The sequence below is a fragment of the Trachemys scripta genome, chromosome 7, assembly GCF_013100865.1.
Source record: "Trachemys scripta elegans isolate TJP31775 chromosome 7, CAS_Tse_1.0, whole genome shotgun sequence".
NCBI classification, from domain to species: Eukaryota; Metazoa; Chordata; order Testudines; family Emydidae; genus Trachemys; species Trachemys scripta.
The window spans coordinates 72,672,809-72,689,051 of NC_048304.1; the positions used below are offsets into that span (position 1 = coordinate 72,672,809).

The following is a 16,243-nucleotide window of genomic DNA, read 5'->3' on the forward strand; positions in this document are numbered from 1 at the left end:
GGCTCCCCCCTGACTCCTCCTTCCCCCATCCCCCAGCGCCTCAGCACGCCGCATCCAGGAGCGGCCCTGGACAGCGCTGCAGCCACGTGGCCTGAGCTCCTCCCGCTCAGAGCCGTGTGGTAAGCGGGCGGGACTCCGAGCTCCAGGCCGAGCGGCGGGAGCTCAGGTCCAGTGGAGCTACGCCGCTGCAGCGCTGTCCAGGGCCGCTCCTGGATGCTGCGCGCTGAGGCTCCGGGAGAGGGGGAGGCGGGAGTAAGCAGCATGGTAAGCCTCTCTGAACTGAACACTCCCTTGACCTCCCCCACAGCCCGGACCCCCAGCTCCGAGCCCAGCCCCTCTGAGCCGGGCACCCCCCTGACCCCACCTCCCCATAGCCCTGACCCCCAGCTCCGAGCCCAGCCCCTCTGAGCCAGACACCCCCTGACCCCATTCCCCCCACAGCCCTGATCCTCAGCTCCGAGCCCAGCCCCTCTGATCCAGGCACACCCGACCCCATCCCCCACAGCCCTGACCCCCAGCTCCAAGCCCAGCCCCTCTGATCCAGGCACACCCGACCCCATCCCCCACAGCCCTGACCCTCAGCTCTGAGCACAGCCCCTCTGAGCTGGGCACCCCCTGACCCCATCCCTCCACAGCCCTGACCCCCAACTCTGAGCCCAGCCCCTGTGAGCTGGGAACCCCCCGACCCAGAGCCCAGCTCCCCACCCAGTCCTGGGCAGCAGCAGCACCACCCCCAGGCAGTGACAGCCCATTGGCACCAACCATCACCCAGCGACAGCCCATTATGTAATTGCAAATGTATACATGCCTTTAAAGCATTTAATGTTTTTAAATAATGTATTTCGTGTATTTACAAATTATTAAAAATTAATTTTGAATGTATTTCACTGGTTATTTTTTATATTTCCAAATACATTTACTATAGTATTGCAACTTTTTTTTATGGAAGGGGCCCCTGAAATTGCTTTGCCCCAGGCCCCCTTAATCCTCTGGGTGGCCCTGCCCTTTTGTTATTCAAGTTTACAACCTTACAACTCAGTTCAATTTTTAGATTCTTAAGCAGTCCAGATAGCAGCAGTGATGAAGAGTGCTATTTTCCACTTACCCTAAGCTACAAGTCTGTGACCATTATTTTCGGATGCTGTCTTCATCACAGTAACCAATGCCTTTGCCATCTCCAAATGAGACTATCGCAATGTGCTCTGCTTGGTGCAATATTTGATGAAAACCCACAAATTCCAGCTTATGCAAAATGCAACAGCCTAGTTACTTAGAGGAACTTTTCACAGGGAGCAATGTTGGGGGCTATTAGGCTGGGAATGTTCAATGAGGGGTAAACAACTCTGAGGGTACATCTACACTACAGCAGGGAGTCGATTTAAGATACGCAAATTCAGCTACGTGAATAGCGTAGCTGAATTCGACGTATCGCAGCCGACTTACCCCGCTGTGAGGATGGCGGCAAAATCAACTTCTGCGGCTTTCTGTCGGCGGCGCTTACTCCCACCTCCGCTGGTGGAGTAAGAGCGTCGATTCAGGGATCGATTGTCGCGTCCCGACAGGACGCGATAAATCGATCCCCGAGAGGTCGATTTCTACCCGCCGGTTCAGGCGGGTAGTGTAGACCTAGCCTGAGATTCAACCCTCTGTTGGTCCAGCAGAGTCTGTTTGCTAAGCTTCTGGTCATACTGCAAGGCACGTCTCGTTACCCAGGCTCTTACTGGAGGGATGGTTTAAAAAGGTTTGTGGGGTTTTGATGAGGGAGATAACACATTGTATTAATTAATATAATCATTTAGATGTCATTCAAAGATCTTTGTTTATACAGTAAAAATCCCTACAGGCTGCTCAATAGGCTTATTTAATGCATAGAAAAAGAAGCAAATTGCTCATTACTTGATCAATACTTTAATGGCTTGAACATAGTGTAAAGCAGAAATATTTGGTTTGCATCCAAGATAAAGCAGCCCCATGTGATGCTAGACAAGATTCTCACACTTTCCCAATGTTTATCCTAACCCAAGCCCAAGTTCCTTACTAACCCTAAACCTAGCCTGGATCCATTAACTGTCCCCAACCCCTGCCTAAAACAGCCCCAAACTGACCTGAGTCTGCCCCAAACTGACTAACCATTATATTTGGCCTAATGCCAGACCCCACCCTAAACTTAGGCTAGGCCCACAATCTGGCCCTTCTCTTCTACCTAGCCCAAGGGCTTGAAATGGACCCCAGCCCATATCTAACGTTTCACCCCTAAACTGGCACAACCCTGAATCCTTGTTTGTGCCCATGAACAGGCCCCAAACCCAAATGAGTTGGTTTTATTCGTAGTGGGAAAAGGGGCCTTTTTCCCCACTCTCCACATTCTTAGTGTTTTATTCAAACTTGTCATACACAGACAGGGCCAGCTCCAGGCACCAGCTTGTCAAGCAGGTGCTTGGGGCGGCAGCTCCGGAGTGGGGCGGCAAGTCCAGGTATTCGGCGGCAATTCGACGGACGGTCCCTCACTCCGCCTGGGAGCAAAGGACCTCCCGCTGAATTGCCGCCGCAGATCGCGATCGCAGCTTTTTTTTTTTTTGGCTGCTTGGGGCGGCCAAAACCCTGGAGCCAGCCCTGTACAAAGAATATTTATTCTGAAGCAGAGAACAGCTATGGAAAATTTCAGCTCAAAGGTGAACATTTTGGAATTATGAATTACTGTAAATAGGGAACTATAATGAAAATGTATAGGCAACATTAGCTGTAGATCCTGTGACAGCATTAGCTACATATAGCATATGCATATATTTAACATACACACATATAAAATGTATGCACACAAGTATGTGAATTTGTATAATTATTTCTTGATGATCTAGTTTTACCTTGCATTTTTGACCAATGAGTCATAAAGGAAAGTATTTTTGTCACTCTAAAGGTGCAAGACAACATTGTTATGTTTATCCTAGGGACATCAGGGCCCATCCATTTGTGTTTTATTCATAATTGTGTTTTTAATTGTAATTTTGTAGTAGAGCATTATAAAAATCACTGTGTGTGATGCTTTCTTGGCAAAAAATGATCTGGGCAAACTGGAGAAATGGTCTGAAGTAAATAGGATGAAATTCAATAAGGACAAATGTGAAGTACTCCACATAGGAAGGAACCATCAGTTGCACACATACAAAATGGGAAATGACTGCCTAGGAAGGAGTACTGAAAAAAGGGATCTAGAGGTCATAGTGGATCACAGGCTAAATATGAGTCAACAGTGTAATACTAGTGCAAAAAAAGCAAACATCATTCTGGGATGTATTAGCAGGGGTGTTGTAAGCAAGACACAAGATGTAATTCTTATATTCTACTCCATGGTGATTAGGCCTCAACTGAAGTACAGTGTCCAGTTCTGGGCACTACATTTCAGGAAAGATGTGGACAAATTGGAGACAGAAGAACAACAAAAATGATTAAAGATCTAGAAAACATAACCTATGAGGGAAGATTGAAAAAAATGGGTTTGTTTAGTCTGGAGAAGACAAGACTGAAAGGGGACATGTGTGACGTTATCTGATTAAAATATGATCATGTAGATCATTGTTGCTACCACTGTTATATAATTGCAAAAAATCTTGTACAAAGTGTGACGTAAGAGGTCTATGGAAGAGTTATGATTTGCTGAATATGATTATGCTATTTGTATACAATATCATTTTTGTATCTGAAGTTATGAATATTAATTATGTACCTGTATTTCAAATGTTTGCTCATGTGGTAATACCCACAAGGTATTTAGCCTGCACATCCTGAAGGGACTATTCATGTTAAATAGCCCATCAAGAAACACTTAACTCATAATGGCCCATGGGAGACGCCTATAAACTTGTACTACTGTGGGTATTCTAACCAAGGGACTGAGGACCTTCCAATGATTTGGAAGCAACGAGAGACTTAACAAGCCAGCAGTTTATTCCATCACTGCTACAAGCCTGATCCAAGAACTTTGCAATTGTTGTATGTATTTGATTCCTTTAACCAATTTTAACTCTCACTTTTCTTTCTTTCTTTTATAAATAAACCTTTAGATTTTAGATACTAAAGGATTGGCAACAGCGTGATTATTGGGTAAGATCTGACTTCTAGATTGACCTGGGTATGTGGCTGGTCTTTTTGTTTGATTAAATTGGTTTTAAATAACCACTCTTCATTAAGTCTAGTTTCTGGGTGTTCAATCCAGGACTGGAATACCTAAGGATGCTGCATTTCTGACTTCTTGTTACCCAGTGTGGTGAGACAGAACAGAAGTTTACTTTTGTTGCTGGTTTGATATATCTCATGGAAAAATAACCACCAGTTTTGGGGTGTGTCTGCCTTATTTCTCAGCAGTTTGTCCTGAATTTGGTATTCTCAGTTGTGACCCATGGAGGCACGGTGACAACATGATAACAGTTTTCAAGTACATAATAGGTGGTTACATGGCGGAGGGCAAAAAATTGTTCTCCTTAACCTCTGAGGATAGGACAAGAAGCAATGGGCTTAAATTGCAGCAAGGGAGGTTTAGGTTGGACATTAGGAAAAACTTTCTAGCTGTCAGGGTGGTTAAGCACTGGAATAAAATGCCTAGGGAGGGATTTTTTTGTTTGTTTTTGTTTTTTCCTGGGAGGTGGGAGGGCACAAGCCCGCCCACTTCTAAAGTCCACTCCCCGAGCCTAGTGGGAGGGACCACTGGGCCTGGGAACCAAATGAAGATGGGGGACAACTAATGAAAAACCAGGTACAGGAGTGAAGGTCACAGGTTCAAAACTAGGGATCCAGAGGGGGGACACCGAGCAGAGAACCCTGGCCAGCGCCCACTGCTCCTCAAAGCTGTCAAGGGAGCTAGCGGACGCTGCCCAGTGGAAGTCTGTCCGGAGGCGTGAGACCAGGGAGGACTGGAAATGGGCCCCACAGTCACAGAGCACCCTCTCGTCTAACATCCTCCCACTGGTGTTATAGATGGTGACTTTGGCCAGAGCCAGGAGGAGGTTGACGATGAGGCTCGCAACTTCGTGGGGCCATGGATAGGGTGTGCGGTTGTAGAATCTCCATCATTGAAGATTTTTAAGAGCAGGTTAGACAAACACCTCTCAGGTAATACTTAGTCCTGCTATGAGTGCAGGGGACTGGCATAGATGACCTCTCAAAGTCCTACGATTCCATGATTCTATGAAAAGGAAGCTTCAATTTAACAACTTGAACAGAAGCTGATTGGTACCAGGCACACTAGAATATATTGCATGAAGTATGTTCTTCAAGCATTGGAATGCTGTTCATTTTCCTTTCCAAGACATTTGCCTTTCAGTTTGGGAGGACAAGCAATTCATATCCGAATTGTTCTCTCACTTCACTGATCCCTAATGTGACATTCTGGATAGCTTCATCTAGATACTCTTCTTATGCAGAAAGCATGGTGCGAATACCTAGCATATTGAAAATTTTCAGGTAAAATGCCAGCAAAGCGGATTGTCAAAATGCTAAATACAATTTGTAAAACAAAAACACTCTTGACATTTCCAGTGTGTGTGTGTGTGTGTGTGTGTGTGTGTGTGTGTGTGTGTGTTCTTTGAGAGACCAAGTGAACTGAGAAAGGCACTGAAGGAGGAAGAAAGAGTCCTAATAAGAAGGAATTTAATCTGAGTGGGAGTACAGTACTAAGAGGTGAACAAAGCTGAGCGTTCAGCAGAGATGAGAGTTAGAAACAATGTCATTGAAGCATTTGCAGTCTTCCCATTCACACAATTTTTCCAATAAAATCTGTCAGATCTGGTCATGCTCCCCCTCCTGGATACTCAACAGATTGCTGTGAGGGGATCCAAATGTTGAATCCCATGTGCCCTTCCCTTTCGAGGGCTGGGCAGAGTTTAGATGCTGTCTCTCTGCTTTTGGGCCACTAGAGATGCATTCCAAATGCAGGCCTCGTGTCTGACACCCTTCTTAGCAGGGGGGACCCCTCAGTCCAATTACTTAAGTCCAGAACCAATGCAGTCTCCACCAAGCCTCCATGACAGTTCTTGGATGCTCCCCAGAATGAACACCCAGCCAATCAGAGCCCCACCCTCCACCCTGTGTCCCCGATACCTCATTGCACATACACACACCCCGCGGGGGGTGCCCCCCCCAGTTTGAAAACCAGTGATGTAGAAAACAACACCACACTCCCCCCTTGAGAGTCACCCTTCCCTTGAGAGTTCATGTGTGTTCAGGTAGGCAGGTTTTCCCTGCCTCATCATCATGCTCTTGAGCAGCTTTCCTCTGCTTGAGCTGGTGAAAATGGCCAAAGACTCAAAGCAGGGCAGCTTCTGCCCTTTAATAACCTTCCAATCTCCTCTGTCATAGGACCTCCTGATCAGCCTTAACAAGTGACCCCCAGACGCCTACTTCAACAGGTGACTTCCCTGCCAGGCAACCTCTCCCAGTTCCTGGGCAGGAGCTGGACTTTTGTCTAGGATTATTTTATATGAATAGAGGACCATCCTGATTTAATAACCCGCTAGGATTAGCCCTGTGTCACTTCCCCTTGGAATTCCAATCCAACATGGAGAGCTCTCAAAGGCAAACAAACCGCATGTTCAAAATGGAGTCTGCAGTCTGACACAGATACACATAAAAAGCACCGAACATCTAACAGAATTAATAAGCTGTGCATAGACAGAGTCCCCAAATCATCACACCATTGGCAGTCTTCCTGCTCACTCAACTCCTGTTTACTCCGATCTGTTCAGCTGCTGGCCTCTTACTCCTACTCCAGATTTAATTCCTTCTTATTAGAACTCTGTTTCTTCCTCATTCTGTGGCTTTCTCAGTTCACTTGGCCTCTCAAAGCTAAAGAACTTAGATATGTATCTTCTACACAAACATGCACACATATGTATTCTTGAAATGTCAGAAGTGTTTTCTGTTATCTTAATCAGATGACAGGTGAGTTCTTGCGCAAATTATTATTGAGGATAGATTCTGTATTTTTAGCATTGAATGGCTGAGAAAAGAGGACTTGGTGAGGTTGATGTTTTTAGAGCTGGTTGGGGAATCTCTTTGACAAGTTTTGTCAGTGAAGTGAAGGGAGATTTGATAGAATAAGGATGACAGTGGGGCCTAGAAAGAGACCTGATGGTGGGAATGAGCAGATGATCTCCTTGAGATCTTGCTGATGCCATGTGTAGCTCAAGGAAAGAGAAGACTGATACAGCAGATCAATCAATGTATGCCAGTGGTGTAAAAGGCATGGTTTGTGATTGACAGAATAAGTATTTGAAGGATGTAAAAACCCAGGAAGGGAAGGAGATTGTTTAATGTGATACAAGGGAATAGAACTAGGATTAATGGGATAAAACTGAACAAAGGAAGTTTAAGGTTGAATATCAGGAGAATACTCAAGCAGTGAGCCCTATTAGACTGTGGAGTTTTCTCCCAGAAGTGGTGCAAGCCAAGTAGCTTGAGCTGTTTAAACTAATGTGAACAAAATACTCAATAATATATTGTAGAGAATAACCCTACTGTTGCAGGGGGTGAGTAACAATCTAATCGCTCTCTTCCAATTTCAACTCTGATTGTATTACCCACAAGTATTAACAAGAACATCAACAGTCACTAAACTAACACAAACTTATACCATAATTTATAAACCAGGAGTTTCTGATTGCCTGTTGTCTCCTATTTGTCAGCTGTTTTACTCTCTCTCAAAACACTATTTGCAAAAAATTCAGGAAGTATGATAGCAGTTTTCAAACTATATGAAGTACGCAGTATAAAAAAATTGATGATTTACTACTGTCAACAACTAAGCAGTAACAATATTTCCAGAGAGAAATGATACAATTTAAACAGTGGTTTTATGCAAATAGTAAATATGCTATAGTGTAAAGCCTACCTCTCTGATTTCCGCTGTATTTTGCCTGAAAATTATCAGGGAATTAAAGTTACCAGTCCGAGGATGCATTCCAAAAGATGGGTGTAAAATGATTACTCTGATTAAGTCAATGGCAAAACTCCTATTGACTTGAATGGGATCAGGATGACACCTTAGGTATATCAATGATGCAAGGGAAAAAATATTATTGGCTGATGCAAAATATTTGTATTTACTCTTAAATTCTGCATACAAAAATAATATACATCCTTCCATTGTTTATCATACAAAAGGATACTTGAAACTGAGTTTACTGAAAAATTAACTTCAACTCTCCTCCCTTTTCTCCCTGCTCTGTCTAAACAAATAATACAGTATTTGGCTAAATAGGTGAGGTTTCTCTATTTTAGAGAAATAGACACACAAATCTTGGTGAAAAATTATCTAGAAAAGGAAACACATAATTTGCTCTGTGATGGGTGCCAAAATGTATTGCCAAGTCCTTAAGAGGATGAGCTCTTTATTACAAACATTAAGTACTAGGGCTATTAAGGGGATTAGTTTTTTGACGATGTGAAGTAGCTCAACCTTCTGAGTCATTGTATTTAGTCTCCTTATACCAAGAAGTTTTTCTATTGTGCAGATTCTTAAACACCTTATAACTATCTCAAATCCATTCTTTACAATACTGTCTTATCAAAAGTCATTTCTCTATTTATAAATTTGCACTATTACCTTTAAAACAACTCTTAATCCAAAGCACAAGTGTTTTCTTTGAGTCACCAGTAATTCAGTGAGGTGAGTGCAGATTTTGCAAGGTCATTGCCTCTGTTTTCCTATTAGAATATGTAGGTTGAAATTTTTCATTTTCAGACATTCCTAAGGATTTTCACTTCTTACTTTTACTGAAGTGAGTGTTACAAACCTGTGGGTTCTGCTACAAGTCACTCCCACTCATAATCAAATCCAACTTGTATTCTAGCCTTTTGTGTGTTTATTTATATGAATGTGTTAAATTCTCTCCTCTCTGGAAATCTGATTATCCTAAACATCACTTCCACTAATTGTTTTGATTTTTAAAAAATCACAACATTTTGTCTTACAGATTTTGGATTGGTCTATCCTAAAAAGTGCATCAGTGAGGTAGATACAATTTTCTATTACGAGTATCTGGAAACTGAAAAGCCTAGGAGATCTGAAGGCCATGAGGGCTGGAAAGCTCATTAGACATAGAAAATATAGGTGATGAGAAGTCCGGTGTTTTCCTGATTCTTACTTACTTTCCTGACTTACCCCTTATGTAAGTGCCAAGGTGGATGGCGATGAATAAAACTATGATAAAATGAATATAAAGACTCTTCAACAAAAGCAACCTTTTTCCAAGTTCCTTCAATGTCAGTTTGCCATTGAACTCACTAGTAGGACAGAATGCTCATTGCAGGCTTCCCTTCCCTTCATCTACAACCTTTAGAACAAAGGAGGTAACTAATCCTAGCCCATACCATTTCATTCCCTTTACAAATATAGAATCTTCTTACTTCTCTTGATATCCATGGTAGTTTTCCAAAGAGCTAATGTACTGCAATGTAGGACAAGTGAAGGACATCTGCTTCTCAGCATTTTCCCCTTCAACCCAAAGTGAGTGTGCACACTATTGTCTTTTGGGCTTTGGGAAGAACTGAACCTAGGGACAAAGGGTTTTCACCTCACCTTACCTTAGAGTTCTATTTATAATGTATTATTAGTTTTTAAACTGACCTTGTGGAGCTGCTTTTTACTTCATTTCACTGTAGCTCCATTAATTTTGACCATGTTTGAAGGTACATACTCTGCCTATTAGTTTTGTCTAGTCAATGAAGTTCACGTAGCTATGACGCATCTGTCGTAGATAAATGAATCAACTGATTTGATTTACTAAGAAGGCTAAATTTATTATATGACATTTTACAAGTATAATTCAGCTTACCCTTGATGGTAATAAATGAGATATCAGCTCCCCTGAGACAAGGGAACCAGTCTCTGAATTTCCCCAGCCAGATTCCATTTTAGAGACGGGAAATGGCCATATCTTTGATTAAAAGGGAACCTTTAATCAAATAAAGTGCATCATCAAGCAAGAGCCAAGATTCCAATACTCTTGACTACAGCACAGCAATAATCCAAAATCAAATCCCCACCACACACACAACCCATTACCACTTGGTGTAAACGTGACATCCATCACAAGTAGGGAGAATGTCCTTCAGCATTTTTATTCTTATCCTTAGATTCATTTCTCTCCTCTCCCACCCCCAGCCCAGTTATGCTTTTATACATTCTTAAAATCCTCCTCCTCAGCCTGATCCCCTAGGGTATTTCTGTGGAAGCCCCAGTCTAAATATCCTTTGTCCAAAGAGCAGTGTTTCCAAGGGGAACAACTGACCTGGACTGTGCATCCAGGAGTAACTGCAATGGCCTTTAAGTAACTTAGTAGCAACTAGTTTTCCTCCTGGCTGCTTTCTTTTCATTCTGAAAATAGTCATTTTGACTAATGTTACATTATCCTCAGGATCTCTGTTTGGGATCTTTATCACTAATGTTAGTGTTACTGGATAAAATAAATAAATAAATAAATAACAGTGAAAGGGTATCATTTTACATTTCTTTTGCTTCTCCATTTCTGTATATGCACAACTGCATCTGTATACCTCTCTTTCTATGCAGGCACTCATCTTAAAAGTCTTTCTGGTCATCTAGACTGTTTTGTTTGAATAGTGCAAGACACAGCAACTGACAGAATGAATGACTTTCTCTTTGGCCTCAGAAGCCCAGCAGAGTGCAATGCAAGCAAATGAAGGAGCCTTGCACTCCATATCAATGAAAAAACCATTTTTCATTCAATTGAGAGGTCTGATTATTTTAAACAGCATTTGCAGAACTATCTCCTTGGATTAGTCTACACATAATTCTGCTATATGGAATGTTTGTTTATTTATTTACTGTATGCTCCCAACTCCACAGGGCACAATGGGGAGCAAGGTCTTTGCTACAAGGAGTGTATCATTGAAGTAGTAATTCTAATTGTATTTGTTTTAAAACCTAGTCTAAAATGTCTGAAATCCATATATTTGAATAAATTCCATTTTTCTGGGTATTTATCAAACTGGTAATGTGTTATATACAGCATTCAAAAAAGACTTTGTAGCCTTAGTATCTCCACTTCACTGATTAAAAATGCAGGAAATGTACACATCTAATGTATTTTCCCTCATTTATTCTGTTGGTTTAGTTTTTGCATTTCTTTCATTTTAGGCAGTGAAAACAGACTAGTCAATTTCATATTGCTCTTGGGTCAATTTCACTTCCCGTCTTCTAAATTAGCACAAGGCTGCAGTGTTTATGCTGTAAACACTGCAGGAGAATGTTTAAAATCCAAACAAACTTTTCTCTGAATTTTAAAATAGTCATGAAATTGTTTCTCTTGACATTAATTTTCTAAAAAGTCTTGTTATTAAAATCTAAACTCGAACTATCCCTGACAGTGTCCCTTTCATGGATGGGCTCCCAGAAAGTTACCTGTTTTAAGGGCTACAGGGTCAAGCGCTTTTTCAGTTATTCTCTCCTATTATTCAGGCCAGATTTAATGAAATCTGAAACAGATTTTTAATGTAGAAAGTTAATCCTCTTTTAGTTGTTATTTGAATATAGAGTATTTCTGTTTTCCATTTCAGCAAAACTAAATTGCTCAAAGGACAATCTAATAAGAACTAGCGGTGAGGGGATTTTCAAAGCATGGCACAAATTGTTCAGAAAGTGCCTCCCAAATGTCCTTCTGTACCTAACTCGGGGGTAGGGACATATCGCGTATGGTTAATTTATAACCAAATTTAGCCATTCTCGCTTATACTAAAAGGAGTATCAAGAGATGGCAGAGCCTGCATGAAGCATTGCCGGGTATCATTCGCTCCTATTTGAAAAAGCAGAGTCAAGACGAGCTCCTTAGGTATGTTGTTGGGGTGGATGTGAGGATGTAGAAACTGTGTGAACGTGCCAATTCTCAATCGCAATGTCATAAGTTACACCAACATGTGGCGCCTAAGAGATCAAGTTAATTCTTCCGGAAAATGACAACAAAAGTCAGAGCGATCTGACAGTCGGCACAAAGCTGAGGGGGAAATCGTTTTACAGATGACACAGCACAGGATCCAAAGAGTTAATCCCCTGCTACCTAGCACCGTGCCTGAAAACCGAAAGGAATCAGCGCTGCTGGAGACTGGACTGAGCCCGAGAGCATCTCTCCTAAGCAAAGGCAGTTTCAGTCTGGCCATATGAGCATTTCACCTGCTTCCCCTCTAGGGAAGCAGCACTAATTAAAACTCCATGAACAATCGTAAGCCCTGTTTGGAGAAAGACTGCTGACATTTTAGGGACAGGATCAGTGAGGTCTTAAGTTCTGCTTCTTCCTTCTCCTGTACCTCAAGCACAGAGGATGCTGTCAGAGAAATTATTTAGAAATGGGCTTATTTAGATAGCGAAATGCCAGACTCCTCAAGCATCGGGAACGTGTCAGCCCAGCCCTCCCGCTCTGCCCAAATGTTCGCGATTGGACTCGGGGATTTTAGCGTGTGCGCTTTGAAAGTCTCCGCTGGACGGATAAAACGGGAGATAAAACAGAGTCTGTTCCTTTCTATAAGGTCTGTGCCGTTTGTTGCTCTCCCTTGAGGATCTGAACCCACCTACATAACTGGAGGGAGAGGGGTTGTCAACCCCTCTTTCTTCCTTTGGGTTTGGAATAAACTAACGTCATCCTTCACTTACATTGCCCAAGAAGTGCCCCGAGACGTGCCCAGCTCACAGAGCTCAGTGAATGAAGGATCAGATTTAGCCACACTCGCTTACACTTTACACGGCCCTGCTGCTAGATCTGGTTCGTTTTACAACTGGGCTACTCCTGCGTCTTGCAAGGTCCCGTCCCAAAAACTTTCTGGCGGATTCTTTGGCTTCCTTAGCTTCAGGGCGTAGCAGCGCCGCGCTGCTTCCTCTCTCGTGGGCAGTGTGCTAGTCCCTGAAACGGGGAAAACTCCATTCCGAGGGGCTGCGCTCAGGAAACGGCTCTCTCCTCAGTAATTGGCTACGGCTCCTCCATGTGTTATATTAGCATAAAGAGACGCAGCTGGCAAAGTAACCACTTGGGGGCCAAAACGGACTGTGCGTCAGAGCCCTGGCTGGGGAGGGGAAACGGGATTATTTTGGGGGAAGAAAAAAAATAAGAGTAAGACTCGAGAAGCATGCAAGTCAATTTGCGCCAATGGCCCCCAAAGCCGGCATGCCTGCGCTGGGCTGAGGGCAGAGCTTCCACGGGCTGGCTCGCGAGCGATGGGACTGAGCCCTGGAGGCACTCGGCTCTCCGAGGCCTTCTGAGCTGGGGGAGAGGGGGGCGTTATTATTGCTGGCCTCGCAGCCTTGGCAGGGATGGTCGCTGCAGACTGGGAGTGAGCTACGGGCAAAGCCAGGCGAAGTGAGCGGGCGCTTTGGCAGCCCGTCTGTCAAGGGGTGGCGAGGCAAAGGGGAATCAGCTGCCAGCGCGCGTCCGGACCCCGCGCCACTGTGAGAGCCGCCCTGCAGCTTTCACTGAAGACGTGAAAGGCGTCCGGGCATGTGAGGAGCAAACGAGCAAGAGCGCAGGGCACAGCAGAGCCGGGGCGAGAGGAAGGAGGGCAGGACTGGCGAAGGTGTGTCTGGAAGGAGAAGGGAAGGAGCCGTGTCGCCAAGGAAGAAGAAGGCAAGAGGGAAAGGCCGGAGGAGGGGTGTGTGGAGGAAAGGACCGGAGCTTCAGCTTTCTCTGTCCTCAGAGTGATTCTCCCCCAGCGGTCCCCCATGCACAGATAGCGAAGCACCCGCGGAGCGGAGAGGCTGAAGTTTGAGGAGGGCAGCGGCTGTGTTGCCGGGCTCAGGAAGGGGTGTCCCCCGGATCGGAGGATGGCGACCGAAGGGGGAGCCGGGCTGGCCAAGTCCGCCGTGGAGAAGCTGTCCGATGCCATGGGCGAGAAGACCAAGCAGCTGGGCACGGCCATGCAGGACGTGCACCGGCAGCGGCGGCTGATCCTGGTCATCGTGTGCGTGGCCCTCTTCCTGGATAACATGCTCTACATGGTGATCGTGCCCATCATGCCGAGCTACCTCGCCATGTGGGAGGCCGAGATCCCCGCCCGGGAGAGCAACGCCAGCGGGGCCAACGCCAGGGGGGCCAACGCCAGCAGGGCCACGTCCGTGCTGGGGCCCGGGTATCCCCCGGAAAACGAGGACATCAAGATCGGGGTGCTCTTCGCTTCCAAGGCCATCCTGCAGCTGCTGGTGAACCCGCTGAGCGGCACCTTCATCGACCGCGTGGGCTACGACATCCCGTTGCTGATCGGCCTCACCGTCATGTTCCTCTCCACCATCATCTTCGCCCTGGCCGAGAACTACGCCACCCTCTTCGCTGCCCGCAGCCTGCAGGGGCTGGGCTCGGCCTTCGCCGACACCTCCGGCATCGCTATGATCGCCGATAAGTACACCGAGGAATCGGAGCGCAGCCGGGCCCTGGGCATCGCCCTGGCCTTCATCTCCTTCGGCAGCCTGGTGGCGCCCCCTTTCGGCGGCATCCTCTACCAGTTCGCCGGCAGGCGGGTGCCCTTCCTGGTGCTGGCCAGCGTTTGCCTGCTGGACGGCCTGCTGCTGCTCACCGTCATCAAGCCCTTCGGCAGCCGGACTCGGGAGAACATGCTCGTGGGCACTCCCATCCACAGGCTCATGATCGACCCCTACATCGCCGTGGTGGCCGGCGCCCTCACCACGTGCAACATCCCCCTGGCCTTCCTGGAGCCCACCATCGCCACGTGGATGAAAAAGAACATGGGCGCCTCGGAGTGGGAGATGGGGGTCACGTGGCTCCCCGCCTTCTTCCCCCACGTGCTGGGCGTCTACATCACCGTCAAACTGGCCGCCAAGTACCCGCACCTGCAGTGGTTCTATGGGGCCCTGGGCATGGTCATCATCGGGGCCAGCTCGTGCACGGTGCCCGCCTGCCGGAACTTCGGGCAGCTCATCGTCCCGCTGTGTGGCATTTGCTTCGGGATCGCCCTGGTGGACACGGCCCTGCTGCCCACGCTTGCCTTCCTCGTGGACTTGCGCCACGTGTCCGTCTACGGCAGCGTCTATGCCATAGCGGATATCTCCTACTCCGTGGCGTATGCCCTGGGGCCCATAGTCGCCAGCCAGATCGTGCACTCGCTAGGCTTTGTGCAGCTGAACCTAGGCATGGGGCTTGCCAACGTGCTTTACGCCCCGGTCCTCCTGTTCCTCAAAAACGTCTGTCAAATGAAAGCCTCTCACTCCGAGAGGAACATCCTGCTGGAGGAAGGACCCAAAGGGCTCTATGACACCATCAAAATGCAGGAGCGCAAAGGCAAGGGGAAAACCCCCCATCCAGCAGGGGGGATGGAAGGAAATAGCGTGGACTCTTACCACAGAGACCTGACAGGGCCCTCGGAAGAGGACTCTTCAGACTATGAATACAGTTAGGCTACACGGAGCTGGCAGAACAAAGGTTAAAATGGGCGGGGGGGGAGTTGTGAAAACATTATTGCCATCTGTTTATGTACCAATGTGCACTATATACAATTTAACCTTTGTCATGCTGTAATGGCTTTCGTCTTCTTCTCGACTTGTTGTAAGTTGGTATTTCCTTAGACACTGGCAGGGGAAAAATCACAAAGAAGACTAATTGAATGATGTATTTACATAAATCTGTGGTGGTCCTTCCAAAAACTTTTAGCTGAGGTCTCTTGTGCAAAAGTTTTCTCGAGTTGAAACTCTGTGTGGCATACTGTATATCTCTGTATTAGGGAAGTTTGTAATAAAATTCAGATTGCATATTCAGGGACTTAAACTTACTAAATCTTGTATATATGTACTGACACTTTCACTTGGTTTCATATTTAACAACAGCAACAAAAATCACATCGTATTATTTCTTCTTTGGGAAACAGCTGAAGCGCTGTAATATTTTTTCTGTTGTGCTGCTACCTGGTAAATGCAATATACTGTATTATGTGTAAGTCCAAATCTACAAGGATAATATGATCTGAATAAATGAAGTTTGAGGGGTCCATGGTCTTTGTTTCATTGTTTTTGAGAGCAAGGGGATATTACTCTAACAAATATCAAGAAATTCCCTATAACATCAACCTCGTTTATTTCTTAAGACCGATTCAATAAAGATAAAACCCTGGGGTGGAATCTCTGTCAATCTTTGAATTCTATGTAAAAATATTCCGACAGAAAATGTGTACTGAATTGCAAACACGGCATCAAACATCGCTGCGTACAGTGTCTTGGTATTAAGGTTTTGGGGGTTTTTTA

The 16,243-nt window shown here is 45.4% G+C and overlaps 1 protein-coding gene across 1 annotated transcript; it reads left to right on the forward strand.

The window, feature by feature from the left end:
- Positions 1–13,087: 13,087 nt before the first annotated feature.
- SLC18A3 (solute carrier family 18 member A3) lies at positions 13,088–15,990 on the forward strand. The gene has a single exon (XM_034774969.1). The coding sequence runs from the start codon at positions 13,820–13,822 to the stop codon at positions 15,401–15,403; it is 1,584 nt and encodes a 527-aa protein (XP_034630860.1). The 5' UTR covers positions 13,088–13,819; the 3' UTR covers positions 15,404–15,990.
- Positions 15,991–16,243: the final 253 nt, after the last annotated feature.